Consider the following 24671-nt stretch of genomic DNA (forward strand, 5'->3'; position numbering starts at 1 on the left):
TGAAATTTAACCGCCTTGTGCACTCGTGGGTGTTTGAAATTATAAAAAAATGAGTTTATCCTCAGACATTTGATTCTGAGAAAGTTCAGTATTTTAAGTTTTGCTTGTTTTTTACGGGGGATTGAGTGGGAAAATGTTGAAAACCTTCTAATAAAAGTCACTTATAAAACTTTTCACTGATACTAAGGTAGAAAGTAAGTGTGGGCCTTAAACCTATACAAATGAGTATAGCAAAAGGGTCTCATAACTTCTTGCATACTGTTAAAGGTAGACTTCTAGATTGCTTTATTCCGGATGATGATAAATATTTAACACTTAAACTTGTTTGGTGCTGTTGTTAAATTGTATCATTAAAAACAGAATTTTAAAAGTAAAGATTTGGGAGAAGTTTCTTAACAGTGAAATTTGTAGTTTATAATATTAGGTAGCTCTCTACTAATGGTTACAGGTCTTCTGATTACTATCACCTCCCACCAGTGTTCCCCCAGATAGACTTGGTTTTCAAATTTTCTTTGTGAGTAGCAAAATTAGAATTCAGGTCACAAGCCTGGCCCTTTAACTTAATCCTTTTGTTGTGAGGAAGTTTGACACATGTGCTTTCTGATTTTTCTGAAAAATAAATTGTCTGAGTGCTTTCCTTAGGAGAAAGTTACTACATAAAAAATGAAATATAAATACAGATCACTGGATGGTCTGGATGGAGTTTAGAAAGGAGCTTGTATATTCCAGGTGGCAAAAGCCAAAGTCACACCTTATTTTTAAATATACTTGGATAAAAACCTAATTTGACGGAGATGATGCCTTAACAGCATAACAGTTGTGATCCAAATTGTCTAGACAATTTGGTTTGATTTGACAATTTGATTTCAGACTGTGCAGTTTTATTTTAAAGTTTGGTAGTTTATCATTTCCCCCTGTCTAAAGTATTCATCTTTTTGCCACAGCCATTTAATTGAAAAAGTACATTTGTAGCTTTTGAGTTGGGATTAAATGTGTTTGGGAGTTTCTTAATCAACTCTGCAGGTATTATTAGTATTGGCTAATACGGTTGGATAGCATGACTCACTGACTCAATGGACTTGAGTTTTAGCAAACTCCAGGAGGTAGTGAAGGACAGGGGAGCCTGGCGTGTTGCAGTCCATGGGGTTGCAGAGTTGGACTCGACTTGCCACTGAACAACAACAATTAGTGTTGACAATTACTACCAAAGAAAAGTATCCAGGCGTATACAAAAGAATATTTAATTTGAGGATTTTTTAAAATCTTAAAATAAGGATGTTCTTTAGTCCTTACCAAAACTTTTGTGAACTTGTAGACTACCTGCTTGCTAGGCTGTCACCTCTGTGTTTAGCAGCAGCTGCTGAGTCATCATGAATAGCATGGAGCTTCATGACATGGCATGTTTTATACTAACGTATTTTATTAAATGTCCACTGGTTTCTGGGCAAAAACAAAGTTTTTCGGTTGTGCAGTTGAGGGCTGAAAGAAGAATGAGAGATCTGGCTCAGTTAGTGGGTCTTTGCCATTGCTTGTCAGGATAACTGGCTTGTGTAGTCACATAGTACCTGTGACTTTCACATGTGTTCCACTGACTTGCAATTTCCTGTTTTGACTTCTGGTTTAGCTCTGCTGAGGTATATCTGAAGTTTACATTTTTTCCTTTGAACTTCTGAGCTTTAAAATGACATCTTGCTTGAAGTTGTGGAGAGAAAAATTAGTTGTCAGTTAACTAACTGAAGGGTGGTAACTTAAGCGAATGTGAAGAACAGCACTGAATGATTAAAAGTCCATCATTTTCACCTGCTTTCTTCCCTACCCCTTAACTCTTAGCCCAGATGCATTTAGGAAATGGCATCATTTTTCTAGTGGGAGTGAACAGGTCCCTAAAGAGTATGTGGTTAGTTCTTGTTGCCTGTTCAGTCTCTTTTCCCATTTCCTTTTTGTGTCGATTGTCAGGTCCAGAAAGTGAGCTCTGGAGAGGTCAAACTGCTTTCCTTAATAGCTGCTACAAAAAGCTTGAGCCCATGGGCAAATCAGAACCCTGCCTCTTGAAGAATCTACTGCCACCTCCTGGTGAGAGGGGAACTACTGATTTTTGCCCTTTTTTAGGGGGTGTGCTTCAGAGGTTTTGTCTTCTGGTTTGGAGCTAAGGGAATCCACTCATTTTATCTTCCTAGAGGCGGCTTGTCTTCCAAGTCAGTTTCTGCATTTAGCTATTTTTTTGGTGGGAGTGGGTGGCGAAAGCTCCTTTACCTATTCAGTAGCTTAGATCAGGAGTCTATAAACTTCTTCTGTAAAGGGCCAGATAGTAAATATTTTAGGTTTTGTTCCTGCATGTTCTTTGTTTTTATAACTCTAAAAAATGTAAAAATCATCCTTAGCTTGAGACCTGTATGAAAACAGGCTGAGGGCTGAATTTGGGCCGCAAACTATGGTTTGCCTTGTATTGGTTTATAAGATTGTGTGGTGGTTTGCTGTTTTGTAGCTTCTGTATGATATTTTGTCCCAGAGAATTATGTCCTGCTTGGTATTGGATGTCTAAAGAGAGTTCTCAATTTTGAAAAGGAGGGATATTTAAAGATTGAATGCATAACTCATCCCAGAAATCCCTGAATTTTTTTGATTTTTATCTTTATTTGCTTTATCCTAGATGTTTGTTTAATACTGTCAGCGAAAACAAATGGACATAGTTTTTGAAAAAAGTGCTGTAAACCAATCAGAGCATCTGGGTTTGAATCCTTGTTCTGCCCAGACTTGAAAAGTTCTCTCTGCTTAATTTACTCATCTGTAAAAGTGGAAGTCTGTTGTGAGGGGTTGAGTGAGATAATAAAGCTCTTAGAACTGGGCCTGGCGTATATAGTAAGGACTCCTTGGAAACTGTTGTGGTTAAATAGAACCTTTTGATTTAAATGTTTAGTCTCTGATTAGTAGAGATATCTTTATTTTATATACCCAAATTCAATGTTTTATAGGGTTGTATTGGATTTTACAACTTGTTTTCTGAGTGATGAGGCCAAACCTTTAAACAGCCTTAGACTATTTAAAAATGTGTTATTTTTAACATTTTCCTCATAGATGCCAGTTGTTTAAGTGTATAGGAAAATAAATCCACATACTGTTTAATGCATAGTAGAAAATTTTGTTTGTGATGAGAAGCCCTTGTGTAATAGATCAACTTACTCACCAATTTTTCTCATGACAAAAAAAGCCCAGATATCTGCCTTTCCTGGAAAGCTCTTTGAGTCAGTTACCTATTAGTTTGAAATAAAATGGTCTGATGTCACTAATTAAAGCCATTTCGTTAGGCACAGAATATTATTGGAAAGATGTAATATTAATGACCTTGTATTTTCAAAAGCGTTTTACTTGTAGCTGCTTAGGTTATGGTTGTGGTTGTAATATATTTTTCAACGATTCTTCTGTGTTGGGAAGCCCAGTTGAAAAGTCTTGCCACTAGGTACAATTCACTGTATTTACTGTCTGAAACAGAGTGATAGAATGCCTCTTCTGTCTAAAGATATTTCAGTTTCCCTGCCCATTTGCCTGTGACTTAATACACTTTTACATCCAGTTTCCAAATAGATTGTGAAAGGAAAGTGACAGTATCTTTTTGGATAACTTTCAGTGGGTTAAATTGCCTTAGGCTTTTATTGGGTCTCCTGTTGCTAGTTTGGAAGGTCTTGTAGGGAATCCTTTTCTTGCCCTTGTTGTTTGATTACTGTTAATTATCTATTAATTCTACTTCTGTAATATGGATCTCTAAAAATAATTTTCATGTTTCTCCTACCTGAATTAGTGTTAAAGAGCCTTAAAGGAGGTTGAAAATTGTGGCCAGTTATAGTTTTAAATTTTTTTTAGCTAGAATAACTTGTATGCTCATGTTTTTTGACTTAATCTCTTGACATTGAAAAGAGAAATGAAACGTATAAAGAATGGATGGAAATCCATTTATGTGGCTGGAAAGATTTAGACTTGTTGGATAGGGAAAGCTTAACTGTAGGTTGTAAAATGTGACAAATAACAGCTTGGGTTAAATTCAGATTATTGAAGTCAGGTTCAATATTACTGCAGTAGAATTTGGGTACTTTCTAATAGATAAATTTTTAAAGTAAGTAATGTAAGAATGGGTGTATTAAAAACTGGAAATAACTGAAAGATTAGAGTAGCATCTAGGTTTTTACTATTTAGTGTTAAAGATATTTTATAATTAGATATTCAAGTCTCAGATGAAGTCTTTGGTTCTAAGCCCTTGTTCTTCACTTGGGCTTGGATGGAGCAGGGGGAAAACTGATTAGGGAGTCTATCTGAAATGAGACTTCCAAAAAGAGTTGAAAGAGAAGACTAGTGACATGGGAGTTGAGGGAGTTTGAGAGAGAGTTCATAGACTCCTGGAAGAAAACTAAGGGTCACTGACAAACTTCAGCAAAATCTAGCCCAAAGAGCAGATGAAAGTCAAAACAACAGTGTCTTCTGGGAGAATAGGGCCCCAGAACTTTCAAACTGAAGATTATGTTTGACATTTATAGTGAGAGATCTAGTAAAGTTTATGTGAGAAAAGAGATTTTATAATCTGAATACTACTGTTTAATAGAAGATAATGTGAAGAAAAGAGTTGAATAGAACTGAAATCAAGAAAACTATTAGGAACAGAGCTAGATGTAAGAAGGAGGAAGGCTATGTAGCGCTGATACGGAGAGTGTCTGCTTATTCTGAGACTGCACATTGGTGAGATGATGTATAGGCAAAGAATTTCTTTTTCATTACAAATGAGTTCTGCGTTTGGATTGTAAAAGAGCCTTACGTTACCTCAGCCTTCTTTCATTAACCCTTGAACTCAGGTTAAATATAATTCGAAAAGCTAATGTCACAGTACCTTACAAATTGAATGTACTTAATGTAAGTGTATAGTATTGAATTGAATTTAGTTCTGGCCCCCAAGTTGAGTACTGTTCTAAATCTCAGTGGCATTATGATGAGGTTTTTGTTGTGGTTTGTTTTGCCAAATGAAGAATCCTTAGTTCTTTGGGAGAAATCCAATCATTTTAACCCTTCTAGGTTTAAAGTTTTCCACCTATAATCCTTGAATTTAGCTTCATTACTTAGGGTCATCTGGTGTAGACTTTGCTTTGGGGCTACAAGAAGTATTTTTAAGATTTTAATACTCTGCTTTGATGCTTTTTCAGAGCCATTGACTAATTTTTTCTTTGACTTCTCTGCTTCTCTTCATGGCTTTGTGTTATTTATCGTTCCAAAGGATGGTTTGGTTTTTCCCACGCTCTTGGGTAGTCTCACAAATGGTTTTTTGGAGGAAGGGCTATTAGTGTGGCAGTGAAAATATTTAAACTGAAACTGTTATACCAAGCAAATGTATTATTTATTTTTTGAATTCTAGGATTACTGATGTCCTTTTTTTTAGAAACTTGCCACAGCATATCCCATGTGGGGATAAGAAGTTGGTTGAGGATTGCATCCGTAGATAAACTAAAATCATGCAGCAGCTAATCTGCACTGTGTAGACCTGTTGCTGCCTTCACAGAGCTGACCCTGTAGCGGAGGTGAGAGATTGCCATCACCATCCCACTTGACAGATCCCCTCCACATAGGAAGTACAGGACACTATTGGTGCATGTGAGTGAGTGAGGGTCCTAGAGTTGGAGGATCAGAGAAGCTTTTCTTTAAAAAACTACATCACGTCAGTGAAGCCTCAGAAAGTGGAGAGAAAGCTACTCTGGTAAAGTTGGGCTTGAGTATTCACTGCTTAGCAGACCTTTATTCCATGTACCTCTGTTTCCCCTTGAAGGTTAGGTTGTTTGTGTTTAATATCACAATGCAGGGAATTCCCTGGCTGTCCAGTGGTTAGGATTCTGAGCTTTCACTGAAGAGGTCATGGATTTGATCCCTGGTCAGGGAACTAAGAACTCAGGCTGCACATCAAAAAAAAAAAAGAATGTATCACAAAACGTTCTTTCTTCTGGCTCCGTACAGGAAGCTGATTTGCCCCATTCCTGGAAAGACCTGAAACGTCTTATCTAAATAACTCTTGAAATAATAACCTTTATCTCAATAAAAAGGCCCTTAATTGTTAATAGAGTCAAAGAAACCTTTGGTAAGAAAACAATTTTTCCCCTTTTCTAGCTCTTCTTTTTTTCCCTGCTTTCCATTAGTGCCTGAAATTCATAAAAATTGCCAGCCAAGGAAGTGCTTCTCCAAATCTGTATGGTAGATAGGGTTTCGTACTCTTTGTCTGCCTTGTTCTCTGCGTGATCAGATTTCTTTTCCCTAGCAGTTCTTCAGGGCTTCCTTGGTGGCTCAGACACTGAAGAATCCACCAGCAGTGCAGGAGCTGCTCTTTAAACTTGTAGTATCCGGTGGTTGATTATTTACTATAAATAAATGTGTTAAGTCGTTCAGTTCAGTTCAGTCACTCAGTCGTGTCCCACTTTGCGACCCCATGGACTGCAGCATGCCAGGCCTCCCTGTCCATCACCAGCTCCTGAAGCTTGCTCAAATCATGTCCATTGAGTCAGTGATGCCATCCAACCATTTCATCCTCTGTCATCCCCTTCTCCTGCCTTCAGTCTTTCCCAGCATCAGGGTCTTTTCCAGTGAGTCAGTTCTTACCATCAGTTGGCCAAAGTGTTGAAGCTTCAGCTTCGTCATCAGTCCTTCCAGTGAATATTCAGGACTGATTTCCTTTAGGATTGACTGGTTGCTCTCCTTGCAGTCCAAGGGACTTGCAAGAGTCTTCTCCAACACCACAGTTCAAAATCAACAATTCTTCAGCGCTCAGCCTTCTTTATGGTCCAGCTCTCACATCCCTATGTGACTACTAGAAAAATCATAGTTTTGACTAGACGGACCTTTGTTGGCAAAGTAATGTCTCTGCTTTTTAATATGCTGTCTAGCTTGGTCATAGCTTTTCTTTCAAGGAGCAGGCGTCTCTTGATTTCATGGCTACAGTCACCACCTGCAGTGATTTTGGAATCCAAAAAAATAGTCTCTCACTGTTTCCATTGTTTCCGCATCTATTTGCCATGAAGTGATGGGACCAGATGCTGTGATCTTAGGTTTTTTGAATGTTGAGTTTTAAGCCAGCTTTTTCACACTACTCTTTCACTTTCATCAAGAGGCTTTTCAGTTCCTCTTTGATTTCTGCTATAAGGGTGGTGTCATCTGCATATCTGAGGTTATTGATATTTCTCCCGGTAATCTTGATTCCAGCTTGTGCTTCATCCAGCCTGGCATTTCTCATGATGTACTCTGCATATAAGTTAAATAAGTAGGGTGACAATATAAAGCTTTGACGTCGTCCTTTTCCGATTTGGAACCAGTCCATTGTTCCATCTCTGGTTCTAACTGTTGCTTCTTGACCTGCTTACAGATTTCTCAGGAGAGAACAAAGGTGGTCTGATATTCCCATCTCCTAAGAATTTTCTGCAGTATGTCATGATCCACACAGTCAAAGGCTTTGGTATAGTCAATAAAGCAGAAGTTGTCTTTAACTGGGAATAAAATAGATTCAGAAGTATGCTTTTTTATGTTTTACTTCTTTTCTATGTTTGATTTTCAGAATTCATACTATAAAGTAGATAGATTTGAAAATGGGTATAAGTGGCATGGCATTTGAGATAATGTCAGAAATAGTTTAATTTTGTTGTTAAGCTTATTCTCACGGTTATGTTTATATTGGCCTTAGCTGGGAGACCTGTAATTGAGTTTTTAGATGATTTTAGTACAGTGTTCTTCAAATTTAATTTGCATAAGAATCACCTCAAGAGCTTGTTAAAACAGATTTCCATTTCTAACATGATCTTAGGTGACGTAGAGGCTGCTGGTCTGAAGACTTCCAGTTTGAGGACCACTGTTTTCGGTTTTGGAACAAAAGGTTACACACGGATTCTCTCTCTCACACACACTCGTGCGTGCACACACACACCCATATGATCAAAGGGGAATTTCGAAGGATTTAAGTAGTTATCTAATCAAGTCTATTAGATTAAGCATTTATTACCAAGGTTTCTAGAAGCTTGGACAGCATGTGCCAAGGGCACTTCTACACTTGGGTCTTCGCACTTTTTGTTTCCTCGGTGTATAATACTTCTCTGCTAGAAATGCACAAGGCGCCTCCTCACTTTTCCCAGGTCCTTGCCTGTATAAAACAGCTGCTCTGTTTTGCTTTCCTGCTTTATTGTTGCCTGCAGCACCAAATCACCGTGTCGTGTGTTACCTGTTACACTTGTTTGTCTCCCTAACTTAGAGTCTAAGTTCCAAGAGGGCAGGGATTTGTTCCCTGCTTTATCCCCAGTGTTCTTGCCTGACCTGTAGTGTATGATCAGTAAGTGTTGATTAAATTAATCGAATGAAGTAAGACAATGTTTGCTTTTACCTCTGTTAGATAAGATTTTAAAATATTCGTCAGGATAAGCCTCTTTCCTGGTCCATTTGTGTACTGCTTTGCAGAGATAAAAGGTGGATGTAACTTTCGGGTAATAAGTGCTTCCTGGGGGAACCCCTGGTGGCCTCCTGGTTAGGACTTGGTGCTTTCCCTGCCGGCCTCCAGGTTTGATCCCTGGTCTGGGAACTAAGGGCTTCCCTGGTGGCTCAGCTGGTAAAGAATCTGCCTGCAATGTGGGAGACCTGGGTTCGATCCCTGGGTTGGGAAGATTCCCCTGGAAAAGGGAAAGGCTACCCATTCCAGTATTCTGGCCTGGAGAATTCCATGGACTGTGTAGTCAATGGGGTCACAAAGAGTTGGATACGACTGAGCGACTTTCACTTTCACTGGGAACTAAGATACCAGCATGCTGCCAAAAAAAATGTGTTTCACCGAATGTGGTACATGTGTTCCATTGTTGCTAAAGAAGATAAATCCAATGAACTGGCTGACTTTAATTTTCATGTTAATTAGAAAACAAATTTAACGAAAGTACACTGCTGTATCAGTTAAGGACCCAGCAAGAAGCAGTTAACTCCAGCTGAAATTTCTTTTAAGAGTCTGCTCAGAGATAAATGCTGGTGGTTAAAGGAATACATAGGATGCTGAGAGACCAGCAGTGGTGGGAAGCTGCCACCTCTCCTAGGACTGGACAGATAAAGGAAAGAAACCGTGTAACTGGTGTGGAACAAGGGCTGGCTGGCTGGAGCTGTAGTTTTAAAGATGGGGTGTTTGAGCAGAGAGAGCCCAGGAAGAGAGACTTCACTTTCCTTCCATCCTCTGATAGCTAATGACCTCTAGAATCTCTCATGAGCCACTTTGTTGAGACAGTCATCGGAGATGGTGTCAGGCAAGGGCAAGTGAGGACTGGTACAGAATCAAATCTGTGATTTGGTAGATTTTATTGTGTAGAAAGAGCTGTTTATTAAGAGAAATAAACTTCCTGGTGGCTTTCCTGGCGGCTCAGAGAGTAAAGAATCTGCCTGCAATGCTGGAGACCCGGGTTTGATCCCTGGGTTGGGAAGGTCGCCTGGAGAAGGAAATGGCAACCTACTCCAGTATTCTTGCCTGGAGCATTCCATGGATGGAGGAGCCTAGCGGGCTAATAGTCTGTGGGGTCACAAAGAGTTGGACGTGACTGAGCGGCCAACACACGCAGATAGAAAACCGTGAAGCAGCAGGACAGGTGAAAGTCATGGCTTCAGTTGGGAAATGCTCAGGAAGTGGTTAGGTGAGCCACATGGTCTCAGCACTGTCCACGCTAAGCTTTGTTTTCTGATTGGTTGCTTCGTATTCTGATATATCTTAATTAGTGTCTGACTAGTGCCCCACATATACATTTTCCAGGTAATGGAATATTAAGATTTAAGTATACATAATTTTATTCACCTCTTGTAGAGGTAATTGTATTGTGATTTCCTGAAATGTATTTAATTTCCTAATCTTTTTAACTAGATTGGTGGTTCTCAAAATATAGCATACATCAGAATCACTTGTGAGGGTTTGTTAAAACAGGTGAGCCCTACCTGTTTTAGGGTTTACTGAATTAGGGTTTACTGAGCTTACTGTAACTTTTCTTGATTTTCTTGATGACTTAGGGTCATTTACCCTGTAGAGGGATATTGAAGTATGGGGAATATTTCTTTCTAATAGTGTTTGTAATCGTGCTAGTATTTCTTCTCTCTCTCACTGTAATCTTACACTAAGCTGCTCTGTGCTGTGGTTAAATAAATTGGTTACATTTTAGTTTAGAAAAAGAGAGTCTGCAAGCAAAATTCATGAGTTTCAGTGAATGAGCTTTTAATATCTATTTTGACTGTTGAATTTTTACTGATTTATTCTCAACAATACCTACACATGTGTACATGTTAAGTCACTTCAGTTGTGTCCTACTCTCTGTGACCCTATGGACTGTATAGCCCTCTGTGATTCTCCAGGCAAAAATACTGGAGTGGATTGCCATGCCCTCCTCCAGGGGATCTTCCCAACCCAGGGATCGAACCTGCCTCCCTTACGTCTCTTGCATTGGCAGGCAGGTTCCCTAATGCTGGCACATAAGTGACCTTTGGTTAAGGATGGTGTTAATTTATTTTGTGCTGTACTTGCCTCCTTAGGTGAGTAGAGATCACAGGAATCTCTTAATACTTTTAGTAGCTAAACACCTTAGAGGGAGTCTACGCAAGGCTTATTTTACATATTATACGAATTTTTCCTATAATGCTTCATATCAGGCATGCCTTTTGGGTGTCAGGGAACGTTTAACAGAAGAATTCCTGTGTGCTGTTTTTTGTCTCCCATAAACCCTCTGCTCCTTATCAGTTCCTGGTAACAGGAACAAGAGGGGCGGCACGCTGCTCCCAGGGCTGAGGTCATGGGATGAAACGCATGCATGGATTTCCTTCAGTAAACTTCTTACCTTATGACAAAACCGCCTAGTCACGACCCACTTTCTTGAGGTATGGATTGTCTTCTGACCTTATGACCATTGTTAATTCCCTGTTTCCTTGGTAATGGTTGCTGTAGTCTGGTTTTCTTATCTTTATCATTGTCAAAAGAAATTCCTTGTACAACAGCCTATATATACCCACACAAAGATCATTAAAGCACCTTTGTTCCACTAGAGACTTGGGTCCCCGTGTCATTCTTTTTCTCTCTCTCTCTCCCTCCCTCCCCCTTCGGCTAATTCTCTGGAGCGTGGAAACCTGCCGAGCTCACTTTCCTGCCCGGGCTTTCAAGACCTCCTCGAGAGGACGCCCTGTGCCTTCGTGAGCAGTACAAGCCCTGTTCCAGGGCTTTATTAGTTCTCTGCGTAACCCAGGGAATATTAGCCTCTTTCTCTCTTTGTTTTCTTATCGTCCACTGCAGACCACCAGGTTCCGGTCCTTTAAAGGACCGCAACATTTGGGTACTTACCTGGTGGTCCAGTGGCTAAAGACTCCATCTTGCCAGTGCAGGGGACACAGGTTCAGTCCCTGGTTAGGTAACTAGATCCTGCATGCCACAACTAAGACCCAGTGCAGCCAAATAAATAGGTAGATACATATATTTTTTAAAGTATGCCTTTTTGAAAATTTATATCTTGAAAGCATTTTGAAGAATTTTGGAATATAGGGGAGTAAAGTAATATTTAAATATAAACAGCAAAATAATAAATGTGTTTTTATAAATACTAAATCTTGGAGTAGGTATAAAATCTTTGCCAGAAAAGCTAGTACTGTGTAACACTAGCATAGAAAAGGGAAGCAGTGAATTTGTGTTTTTCAATAGTATTCCATGACTGTTGGCTTCATGTGTTGCTAGAGAGTTTACATTACAGATCTGTTCAAAAATTCTGTTTGGAGCAAAAATAATTGCTTATTTCCTAGTCGTTACCTACACCTTTTCAGATAATCAGAAGATACTGTCCAAGTGCCTATATCAGAAGTTTCTTCCATCTTTTCTATTGACAGGATTTTTCAAGTCCTCTTTTGTCTTGGGTTTGCTTTCAACCTTTATGTATCCTACCTTACTTTATTGTTTTTTTGTACCTGCTGACTCTTGTTTTTTTTTTCCCCTTCTGTGACTTTCTGATCCTATTCTGTGAAAGAAATTGTTGCCTGAAACTGGTTACCTCACCCCAGGTTGTTTCTGCTAACTTTTTTTCTTATTGGTAATGAAATTATCAGTGTATGTTTCTGTTAATATTTAGTAAATTGTGAAGTGCTTTCACATTATTTCATTTGCACTTCATTATAATTTGTATCGAGTGATGGTAGGAAAGGGTGTTGTTCTTATCTTACTTGAGTAAATCAGAGTACAGCCTGCTGACCCCAGAGTCCATGCTAGATATTCCACAGCAGTTGTGTTTGTACCGTGGGCACATTACTTCATTATTCCTCTTCATTCGTCAAGTGGCACTGTTAAAAGCAGTTTTATAAAATAGGTGTGAGGAGTAAATTGAATAGTATGTATCAACTGCTGAGAACAGTGTCTGATGATGAACATTAATAATGCTGATAGTTGTTGTACCACATCTTTTTCTCCCTTTAAAAGTTGCTGTAATAAAATTCTTGGTTTTTAGGCAACATTTAATATAACAAACTTTTGCTATCAGTGAAAGTCTTAGATTTTTTTATGTTGAATTTGTTGTCTTACTTCCTTTTTATTTGTCTAAATTTTTGTTGTTAAAGAATGTACAGTAAAATATTTGCTTGAGGAAGCTGTTGAAGGTATTTCTATTGCTTTAATATGCTGGGATCAAGATGGCTACCTTTTGTCTGGGATTATAGCATTTTAGTGCATATCTTACTACTAAATCTAAAATTTATATTGTTTAGTTGAAAGCCTGTTGGAGTATTGGCTCATGGACACATGCATGTAGAAGAAAGAAAAAAGTAGGAATTTCATAAAGTCTATAGAATTTGTAAAATGCATTATTATGTCAGTGTTAACTCAAGTAACTAAATTTAGGAAACTTTGTTGGAAATAGTTATGTTTTGCTTAGTATGGCTTTCTGTATATAGGTACTTATTTTAAAAGATAAATTTCTAAACTGCCTTCCATGTTTTCCTCTTCAACAGGGCATTCTTAGCAGGGTTACAGAATCTGTTAAGAATATTGTGCCTGGATGGCTACAGAGATACTTCAGCAAGAACGAAGATGTATGTAGCTGCTCAACAGACACAAGAGAGGTGCCGCAGTGGCCAGAAAATAGGGAAGATGACCATGTATACTCCGATGAGGAGAGTGCGAACATTCATGATGGGAGAATCACTCCTGAGCCAACAGGCAGTAATACAGAAGGTAAATAGAATGTGGATATTTTGTTTTAAATGATAGGCTTTCATGCCTTAATCTAAAATATTTTTATATTGCCTAGCTGTGGTAAATCTAATTGTGTAGTACAGAAACCAGGTTGGAGGCTGATGATCACCTTCAAATTGGTATCTTTTTAATTTAGCAGTGTTTTGTTCATTAAGGGAGGTTAAAATACTGTATCAGTTGAGCACCAGCTCTGCTGTTAGACATTGGGTTTGAATTTTCATACCACCAATTGTTAGTTGTGTGACTTTGGTCAAGATCATCTGTTCCCCTCTGTACCCTCATGAGTGGTTTTGAAGAGAGTGAATGTGAATGGGTCCTGGAACTAAGAGAGCAGTGGCTAAGGCCCCCCACAGCGCGTCGATTTGGCTGTGGTGTAACTGCAGTTGGCTCCCGTCCTCTGCAGCCCACTCAGCTGGGCTCTTTCCTTAATCTTACAGTGAACGGCCCTGTTTTAAAGGCGTTTTGGATTTACTTAAGGCGTTTTGTGGGGTTTGCAAATATTTAATAGCTTCAGGTAACTCGTGAATATGACATATTTGGGACTTTTACTCTGTCATTGCACTTCATGTATTTTGTATAGCTTTAGTGAAATGTACTTCATGTAACAAAGGGTTCACCCATTTAAGTGAACACCCATTGAAGTGTATAGTTCAGTGATTTTTTTTTTTTTTTTTTAGTTCAGTGATTTTTAGTATATACAGAGTTGTTCAGTCACCACAGTCGATTTTAGAACATTTTAATTGCCATCCTTCCCCACCCCATCCCCCTAAAATCCTATACCCATTAGTAGTCACTGCCCATCCCTACCCCTCCAGCCCCAGGCAACCACCAGTCTGTATCTATAGATTTGTCTAGACTGACATTTGATATAGATGGAATCGTAAAATACGTGCTCTGTTGTAACTGGCTTCTCGCACTTCACATGATGGTTTCAAGGCTCATCCATGTCATGGCATGTATCAGAACTTCCTTTTTATTGCCAGATAATATTTCATAGCTTGGATAAACTACATTTTATTTATCCATTTACCAGTTGATGCACATTTGGGTGGTTTCTACTTTTGGAGTATTGAGAACACTGCTTTTTTAAGTATTCCTGTGCAGGTTGTTTTGTGGATGTGTCTTCTCCTGGGTAGGTACCTAGGAGTAGAATTGCTGGGTCATCTGGTAGTTGAACATTTTGAGGAAAAAACGGTTTTTCTAAAATGACTACACCATCTTACCTTCCCACCAGTGGTGTGTGAGGAATGCAGTTTCTTTACCCTGGCAGTGTATGAAGAATGCAATATCTTTACAAATACTTCTTTGTTTTTTTTAAATATAGCTCTTCTGGTAGATGTGAAGTGGTATCTCTTCGTGATTTTGATTTGCATCTCCTTGATCACTAATAATGAGCATCTTTTCGTGTGCTTACTGACCATTTATATATCTTTGGAGAAATGGGCTATTCAAATCCCCCTTTTCCATTTTTCACCAGGTTATTTTTCTTTTTATAATTGAATTGAAAGAGGTCTTGACATATTCTGGATATAAGTCTCTTATCTCTATATGACTTGCAAACATTTTTCTCCCATTTTAGCTTCTTGATGTGTCCTTCGAAGCACAAAAATTTTAAATTTTGAGGTCCACTTTATCTCTCAAGTATACATTTCTTTTCAGTTTATATAGTTTTTTCTTTCACTGCATGTTTTGACTTCCAATTACAGCAATTTTTTTGATAACTTAAATCTTGTCTTGCCTCAATAATTGATATGAATATGTGCCTATTAATTTTGGTATACCTAGTAACTTATTTTCCTGCCTGATTTGCTTTTAGTGAGAACTAGTGAGAGTGAAATGGGCTGAAAGAGGGATTCTTATTTTGGAGAATTGGCAAATCTAAGTTTTCTTAGTGATACTCAATTCGGCTTAGTCTTTTATTAGAGTAACTTAGGGAGTTTTAATATCTTTACTTTTCAAGATCTCTTTCTAATATACTTAGAGCAATCATCTGGAGGTTTTACTTGGTAGGTCTCTAGGGTGACTGCTTCTGACATCGAATGGGACCCCAACTTCTCTCTTTTGACTAGAGACTTGTAGTGTGCACCAGCATCTATCTACTGTGACTGAAGCTTTTTCCATCCTAATGCTTGTGGGGATTAACTAACTTGAAGAATTCAGTTTAGGTGTGAGATAAATGGAGTGTCTCATTGTACAGCTGTGAGGTTCCTTTTTGTTTGTGTGTTTGTACTTTTGTTGAAATGATGACAGTGCTCTGCCAAGGTTCATTCCCACTTGGATTTTGTTCATTATGTTATTAAGTTTACACAGTAGCTTTCTATTATATATATATATATATATATAGATAGATAGATAGTACACACACCTTTGTGAATAATTTCTAAATTTAAATTATTGAGGAAATTTTCAAACTATAAAAGGAAGGAGGCGGATAGTACAGTAAACCCCTCGGACCTGTTAGCCAGTTTCAAGGACAGCCAGCTTATGGCTGACTTTGTTTTCCTTGTTTCCACATCTGTTCACTCACCTTCTCACTCGAACTCCTCTGATTTAGAAGCAAATTGTGAGCAGCTTTTGATACTAACTTCAAAAACTTGTTGGCATTTTCCCTCTGTCTTGTCTTAGAGCTGACTCCTGCTCCTGTCGTAAAATCTGTAAGTTCGAGGCAGTTCTCGTCTGACAGTCTGCCTCCGTCTTTCTCAAAGTATTCAGTACTTACAGTTACATAATGTGTGACTACAGTATCAATGGATAACTGTGTGTGATGGATATAGATCTTATTAGATAATGATCTAAATCACTGTTTACTCTGTGAAACATTATTCTTAAATTTGACAGTGCGTTCTCAAAACAACTTACACATACTTGCTCCTAAAGTAGTGTAAAAGTATTGAAAGCCTAAAATAATTTAGATGTGACAGTCCTGCGTATTGCTTACTAATTACAAGTGTAACTCATATTAATAGTAACTGGAGCAGGAGAATATTGTACATCCCTCAAATAGCACAGTGCAGTGCAAACAGTTACAGACTCTGTAGCCCCTTTCGTATCTGCTGTCTGCAGCTTTCTGCTTTTATGTACCTCCTTGTATTGCCTGTTTTAATGATGGTGAGCCATTAGGTGTCTCGATTTCTTTTACTCGGTTAATGGCATTAATCGGTGAGGAACCTCAAATGATGTACAGGATAGATTATTACTGATTCAGTGAGAGTTCAGATCTCTGAGGGGGACGCCCATTATGGTGCATCTAACATGCTGATCGGCCGTGGATTGAAGTTGTAGACTATACTGGCTGATTAATACTGTGATATCATAGGTGTCCTCTTAGAAACTGAGCGTTTATGGCTGATGTGAATCTGTAGATAACATGACCTAATTTAGTCTTACTATCTCCAAATGTGTCCTTTATTGGGCCCGGTTTAGAGGGTAAGGAAGCTATATAAACCTAAAAAACGGGCATTGCTGTTAGCAGCGTACCTTCCAGTAGAAGTGTATCATACTAGCTTGCTTTTTCTCTATGGCTTCTGTATATTCTAGATTGAATAGATGTCTGCCAATATCTAGAAAATATCCTATGGGATAAACTGCTGCAGGGGTGAGAATGGGTCAGTAAAAAGCACTTTTAGGATCTACTACAAAATTAGAATACTTGATGCTTTAAGAAACATTTCAGCCTATGTGTATATGAATCCTGACTGTGGAGAAATTGGAATATGATAATCTTTAGATACCAATAGATGTAAGTGCCAATACCAGTAGATTTCAAAGCTCCTGCCAGTTTCTCCCTTAACTTGAGCAAACTGGGTAAGAAATTATTACATTAAACACTAATTTCCCATTCCCTTCCCCTCAGCCCCTGGGAGACACCATCGTACTTTTGCTATGACTTTGACTGCATACTTCAAATGAGTATAATCATAAATATTTCTCCTTCAGTGACTGACTTATTTCAGTTAGCAGAATGTTTTCAGAGTTTATCTTCATTGCTGTATGTATCGGAATTTATTTCCTTTTTACGACAACAACATTCATTGTATTTACCACATTATTCATTCATCTGTTAATGGACACTTAGGTTTCTTCCAACTTTGGCTCTTGTGAATAATGCTGTTAGGAACATGGTTGTACACATCTCTTTGAGACTCTGCTTTCAGTTCTTTTGGATATATACCCAGAAGTGGAGTTGTTGGATCATGTGGTGATTCTGGTTTTAATTTTTTTTGATAGTAGCTGTCCTTAGGAGTGTGAAGTAGTATCTCACTGGTTTTGATATGCATTTCTCTGTTTAGAAATGTTGAGAATCTTTCCATATGTTTGTTGACTGGGTATCATCTTTGGACAAGAGTCTGTTCAAGTCCTTTGCCCAATTTTTAATCAGATAATTTGATTTATTGTTGTAGGAGTCCTTTTATGGTCTGGGTATTAACACCTTATATATATGATTTGCAAATGTTTTCTAATTTTATTTCTATTATTCCTTACGTTGCCTTTTCACTCCTGATTATCATGTCTTAGTGACAAAAGTTTCTTAGTTTGATACAGTCCCATATGTCTTTTTCTCTCTTGTTGCCTGTCATATCCGAGAAATCATTAACCAAGATCAGCATCTTAAAGCTTTTCTGTTTTTTTCTATAAACTTTATATTTTGGAGTCTTATGTTTAGATCTTTAATCCATTTAGTGTTTATTTCTGTGTATGGTGTAGGAAAGGGTCCAGTTTCCTTCTTTTGTCTGTGGATATCCAGTTTTCCCAAAATTATTTATTGAAGAAATGATTCTTTCCATTGACTGGTGTTGACGCTCTGTCAGGGATCATTTGGGATCATTTGACCGTGTATGCAAAGGTTTATTTCTGGGCTGTCTGTTCTATCCTGTTGGTCTACATGTGTCTTTATGCCAGCACCATGCCTTTGATTGCTGTTTTGTAATAATTTTTTGAAATCAGGAAATGTGACATCTCCATTCTTATTGTTCTTTTTCAGGATTATTTTGGTTATTAGGGGTCCACTGAGATTCGATAGGAATTTTAGGATGGATTTTTTTTTCTGTTTCATCAGAAAAGGGTCATTGGGTTTTTTAAAGGAATTGCATTGACTCTGCAGATCACTTTGGGTAGTATTGACATTTTAAGAATTTTAGGTCTTTCAATCTAAGCACATGGGATGTTTTTCCCTTTATTTACATGTTAAATTTCTTTCAGCCATGTTTTGTAGTTTTCATCATGCAGGTTCTTTCACTTCCTTAGTCAATTCCTGAGTGTTTTATTCTTTTTGATGCTACTGTTTATGGAATAATTTTCTTGTTTTTCATTGTTAGTGTATAGAAACAAAACTGATTTTTGCATGTTTATTTTGTATTTTGCTACTATGCCAAATTTGTTTACAAGTATGTTTGATCACTAAAGTGTATTTTGACAGCAGGTTAAGCAAGTTAATTTCAGTTAGTTGAAACCTTGCTTGGCTAAAGAATATCTTAAATTGGGCTTATCACAGGAGGCTTCAGTGTTTTGAATTGAAGTTATATTTATTATATAGTATATTTTCTTGAAACAAACACTTTTACTTTGATGGTATATTGCTTTTTCTAAACTCAGTGTTAATAATGTTATTGCTGCTCTCTTTAGAACCCTCAACAACTAGTACCGCTTCAAATTATCCGGATGTATTAACAAGGCCTTCTCTTCATCGGAGCCATCTGAATTTCTCCATGTTGGACTCTCCTGCATTACACTGTCAGCCCTCCACATCTTCGGCATTTCCCATCGGCAGTTCTGGATTTTCCCTCGTAAAGGAAATTAAAGATTCTACCTCTCAGCATGATGATGATAACATCTCAACCACCAGTGGTTTTTCTTCAAGAGCTTCTGATAAAGGTATTCTTGGCATTTGGTAGTATATAATTTTGGTATTTGGAAATAAATTTCGTGGGATAATTTTTTTCTAACTTGGCTGTCATTTTCATTTTCTATTTATAAAAACATAGGCCTTGTTATTAGTGTTATCACTGTGCATTGCATATTTTTATTTCAGATATAGCTGTTTCAAAGAACACTTCGGTGCCACCTCTGTGGTCCCCAGAGGCTGAACGTTCTCATTCACTCTCACAGCACACTGCCACCAGCTCAAAAAAACCAGCATTCAACTTGTCTGCCTTTGGAGCACTTTCTCCTGTGAGTCCTAATTTGATTTGATTTAACCACATTAGTTTTGAGTGCTTGTCTTATAATTTATTGTTATGTTTCTGTGCAGTCACTTGGGAACTCTTCAATTTTTAAAACAAGTCAACTTGGAGATTCTCCTTTTTACCCTGGAAAAACAACATATGGTGGGGCAGCAGCTGCTGTAAGACAGTCTAAACTACGAAACACACCGTATCAGGTCGGTTTGAAGAGAAGGGCTTTATACCTTTTCTTCTTTTAAATAACAAGTAACTATTGTCACTCACAAAAAGTTTTGGTCCATTTATTCTTTGGTGAAATGATAAAACTGTGGGTTACATTCTTTTCATTTAGGAACTATATTATTATTTTGGACCAAAGTGAACATTTTATCCATTATTTGTGTGTGTGTGTTTTAGAAAGTATGGTAGTTAATTCCTTTTTTAAAAAACTGAGGTGTAAGTAACATATAGTAAAATTTACCCTTATCACAGTATTTGTATTTTAACTAAACACATACAGTTGAATAACCACTTCTGCACTCAAAATACTGAATAAACATTTCCATCATACCAAGACATTACCTTGTGCAACTCTGTAGACAACCCTTCTTCGTACTTCCACCTCTTGGCAATCAGTATCTGTTTTCTTTTTCTGTAGTTTTGTTTCTTTTCCCCAGGATGTCGTAACTTGAATCATATACCGTGTATTTTTTTGAATGTGGCTTATTCTACTTAGCATAATGCACTTACGCATTATGCGGATCAGTCTGTTTGCATATATCAATACTTAATTGCTTTTTATTGCAGAGTTGTAATACAGTTTGCTTATCTGCTCACTAGTAAAAGGATGCTTGGATTATTTCTAATTTTTGTCCATTGTGAATAAAACTGCTATGAACATTAATTTTCTTTTCTCCTAGAAGTTGGACTGCTGAGTCACATAGTATACACATTAATTTTATAATAAACCACCAAAGTGTTTTCCAAAGTGGGTGCTATCCCTTTGTGTTCTCACCAAGTGGTCAGCACTTGTCATCGATTTTTTTATAGGCATGTAGTGATTATTCCTGCTTACTGTGGTTTTGCATTTCCCTAATGACCTAATGATGTTGGTGCTTATTTACCATCAGTATATCTGGGATGAAGTATGTGTACAAATGTTATCGCCCATTAAGCAAAATCTGAATTTTTTATTGAGTTACAATATGAAATATTAGTTTTAGGTATGCAACATAGTGATTTGATGTTTTTATACATTATGAAATAACCACAAGACCAGTTACTATCCATTGCCATACAAAGTTGTTAAAATATTGTCGACTATATTCCTGATGTGTACATTACATCCTTGTGACTTATTTTATATCTGGAAGTGTACACCTGTTAATCCCCTTTGACAATTTAGTCTGTCCTTTTGCTCATTTTTAAATAAGATTTTTTTTCTTATTAATGAGTTTTGAGAATTCATTGTTCAGGGTGTATGTCCTTTATTAGATGTATGTTCTGCAGATATTTTCTCCCATTCTCTGGCTTGTCTTAACAATACCTTGTCAAGAGAAATTTTTACTTGTGATGATGTTCAGCATATTAGATTCTTCTTTTTTTTCCTTTTATGGTTCATGCCTTTGGTGTCATGTCTAGAAATTTCTACCCAACCCAAGGTCACAGAGATTTTCTTCTTTTTCTTTTAAAAGCTTTATAGTTTTAGATTTTAATTTAGACCTTTGATTCATTTTGAGTTAAAATTTTTATGTGTAGTATGAAGTGTGGATCAAGATTCATTCTTTTAAACAAATGAATGTCCATTTTTTCTAGTACATACTGTTTGTTGATAAGATTGTCCTTTATCCATTGAATTGTCTTTGCACTTTTTTTTGAAAATGAATTGACCATATACGTGGCTCTGTTTCTGGACTTTGTATTATTTTGATGTGTGTCTGTGTGTGTCCTTCTGTCAGCACTGTGCTTTTGTCTTGATTACTGTATCTTTGTAGTAAGTCCTGAAATCAGGTACTTGGTGTCCTCCAAACCTCCCTCACCCTTCACAGGATTCAGAGAATTGAATTTTTCAACTAAGGCGTAAAGAAAAAAAGTTGAACATGAGCTTAATGACACCACCCAAAGACAGGTTGCTGTTAACAGTTAATTCTTTTTCACTTTGCACATAAAATTCTGTTTCATGGATTTTCATTCTCTGAAATTTGGGCTTTGGAGTATAAAGTTCCAGTAAATAACTCAAGGTTTACATTATAGGCACCAGTCAGAAGACAGATGAAAGCTAAGCAACCCAACGCACAGTCCTATGGTGTGACTAGTTCAACAGCTCGGAGGATACTGCAGTCCTTAGAGAAGATGTCAAGTCCTCTAGCGGTAAGTTTTTTAAATCACAATTAAATTCAGGAGTATAGCAAAATTTAAGCTTAGTGAGAAATCTTAATTTCGCTATTTCAACATTTACAGGATGCGAAAAGAATTCCATCTGTTTTTTCTTCTCCTCTGAATTCTGTAAGTTGACTTTTAAATCTTGCATTTTCACATGTTGGTGATGTCCTATTTTTCAGTTTGCCGCCCATTCTAATGGTATTTTATTTCTTTAGCCACTTGATAGGAGTGGGATGGATACCACCACAGACTTCCAGGCCAAAAGGGAAAAGGTAAGCCTTCTTTAGCATTTATCTAAGGTACTTAAGTTGACAAATACACGAATTGGCTTTAGTTGATGGTCGTTAGGGAACATGTTTGAAAAAATGGACTTTTTTTTAAAACTTGGATTTTGCAGTTTCTTGTGACATGCTGTATATGTAGTAGGTAGTATATATTGATTGTGTGTTGGCATTTCCATTTTCAGTATCCTGGCGGTCTTGTTTTTTATAGTTGATTTACAATATTGTGTTAGTTTCAGGCATACAGCAGAGTGAATTAGTTATGCATACACATGTATCCACTCTTTTTTTAGGATCTTTTCCCATATAGGTTGTTTCAGAGTCTTGAGTTCCCTGTGCTGTACAGTAGGTTCTTACTAGTTAACTCTTTTGTATATTTCTGGCAGTCTTTATGAGTAATTCTTACCTTTTGATGAATGAAGATAGGCGTGAACAGAGCTTGACATCTTTAATTAGCAGTTCGGTGAACTAAAGTTCTCATCGAACATAGTTACTTTGTAAATTTTCCTCGTAAACATTATGTCAAATCAGTTATGTGTGATAGGAGTTCCAATTTGCATATCTTCTTCCATCAGTCAGCCAAGACAGCAGAGCTAATGAAAAATATAATACAGTTACATTGTGATAACCCTTTTTATCACATTCTATTTGGTTAAAATTAGTTTGGGGTTTTACTGTGGGAAATAAAAATGCTTGATAGTTAAGTTTAAAGAGGTATAATTTTTGTATGGCTAAGTGCCCTTAAGGGAAAGCAGATTCCCACATCATTCCTCATAAAGCATTCATTACACTTCCAAGTTCCCTCAGGAGTAATTGATTAAAATTATCATAAATCTCTGAATTAATTGTAGGAACTCTGAGATATTGGTAAATGACAATTATTTTACTGCAGTTCTGATGTAGAAAAGAAACCTTAATTGAGTTTTTTCTTGGGATAGCATTGTTTCTCAGTTTTTAGTATTACCTTATGGCTCAGCTGATAAAGAATCCTCCTGCAGTGTGGGAGATCTGGGTTTGATCCCTGGGTTGGGAAGATCCCCTGCAGAAGGGATAGACTACCCACTCTGGTATTCTGGCCTGGAGAGTTCCGTAGACTGTATAGTCCATGGGGTCGCAAAGAGTCGGACACAACTGAGACTTCCCCTTTCAGACATTTGTAATAAGACAAGAGGGAATTCATTATTGGCTGCTGTGATGGGATTAAGTTATCTGCTTTTCTGTGACTCATTTATATCAGATTGTTTAAAAAGAAGTAAAATTTAAAAATTGTGTCATAAGAGAAGTTCTCATCAACAAAAATTTTCTTAGGGATTGAGTATAGTGTCAGCTGACGGGGTTGCAGGAGTCTGACACAGCAAGCGAACGGTAACAACAGTAGTTTCAGTAAAATTTCGGTGGCGAATGCTAGGAAGCATAAAGGCCGGGGTACAGCAGTGTTCAGGTTTCTCAGTTGTAAGCAAAACAGTCTACAAAATACACTCTCAATTATAGGATCCCATTTGTGATGAGGATTTAGGGAAGAGCTAGCGACTAGATGGAGGCTTTGCCCTGGAAACCAACGTTGTTCACAGCTGCTGCTGGCTGAAAGGACTGTATTCATAGTATTATAATCTTTGGACAAAGTAGAAGCTCTTGGCTTTATAGTCATCTCACACCAACTGGAGTTTTGCTGTGTTTCAGTGTACCAAAAGACGTTGACATAACACTTGTGTTCTGATAACAAAGTCAGTTCATCTTAAGATTTGGAATTCTTCACTGTGCTTTATTAATTAGACTTAAATTGTAAAGACTTGGTTTTTAAATAACAATGGAGGAAAATTTACTTGAAGAGATTTGCTCACATTTAAAATGTGAGCAGTTAAAGTTTTCATAGCTAGTTAAATATTTATAACTGAAGAAAATATAGATAGTAATTTGGGGAAAATGGCAAAATCAATTTTGGTTCATATATTTGAAATTCATCCTGTAAAAGTATATTTTATTCAAAATGCTCTGCAGAAGTTTCCTTGTGTGTGTCACATGTGTGTGAAAAGTCATTAAGTTTAGAATAAAATAGTTGGTGAAACCATTTTAAAAGTATATGTATATATAGGTATATGTCTAAATAGTCCTTACATAAATTAATAATATGAATGTTAATACACATTCGTTTACTTTTAGTTTTTCCTCTTAGTGTGTGTTTGCACGCACTGTATATTGCTCTAGAACTAGGTACTCATAGGTTATATTAGCTATTGTCAGATAATTTTTAGATATCTTTGGCTGGTTTATGAAAATAAAAGTTTGTCTTTGATTTCTGCCTCTCTGTAAGGTGGACTCTCAGTACCCCCCTGTTCAGAGACTCATGATCCCAAAGCCAGTTTCCATAGCAGCAAATCGAACTGTTTATTTTAAACCATCTTTGACCCCATCTGGTGAATTAAGGAAGACTAATCAAAGAATAGATAAAAAGTACAGTGTGAGTATGTGTTTATTTTCACTAGTCTTTGAGTATTGATTAAAATGAATAAGAACACATAACATAAAGTACAAATAATTTACTATTGCAATCTAGCAACTAGATAATGTGTAAAGTTTGTGAATTACTGATTATGAATTGGTATGGCTTTTAAT

At 37.2% G+C, this 24671-nt stretch overlaps 1 protein-coding gene across 2 annotated transcripts in view; it reads left to right on the forward strand.

Moving 5' to 3' along the window:
• NUP153 (nucleoporin 153) overlaps positions 1 to 24671 on the forward strand; it is a 61853-nt gene that overhangs the window by 1289 nt on the left and 35893 nt on the right. Inside the window, exons 2-9 of one of the 2 annotated variants that reach the window (XM_061147559.1) lie at positions 12994 to 13216; positions 18860 to 19108; positions 19266 to 19405; positions 19485 to 19613; positions 21649 to 21765; positions 21856 to 21900; positions 21993 to 22049; positions 24370 to 24516. In XM_061147559.1, coding sequence (XP_061003542.1) covers positions 12994 to 13216; positions 18860 to 19108; positions 19266 to 19405; positions 19485 to 19613; positions 21649 to 21765; positions 21856 to 21900; positions 21993 to 22049; positions 24370 to 24516 — 1107 coding nt within the window. The remainder of the gene's footprint in view (positions 1 to 12993; positions 13217 to 18859; positions 19109 to 19265; positions 19406 to 19484; positions 19614 to 21648; positions 21766 to 21855; positions 21901 to 21992; positions 22050 to 24369; positions 24517 to 24671) is intronic. The other variant, XM_061147560.1, reaches the window with a different exon arrangement.

The sequence above is a fragment of the Dama dama genome, chromosome 7 (assembly GCF_033118175.1).
Source record: "Dama dama isolate Ldn47 chromosome 7, ASM3311817v1, whole genome shotgun sequence".
Taxonomy (NCBI): Eukaryota; Metazoa; Chordata; class Mammalia; order Artiodactyla; family Cervidae; genus Dama; species Dama dama.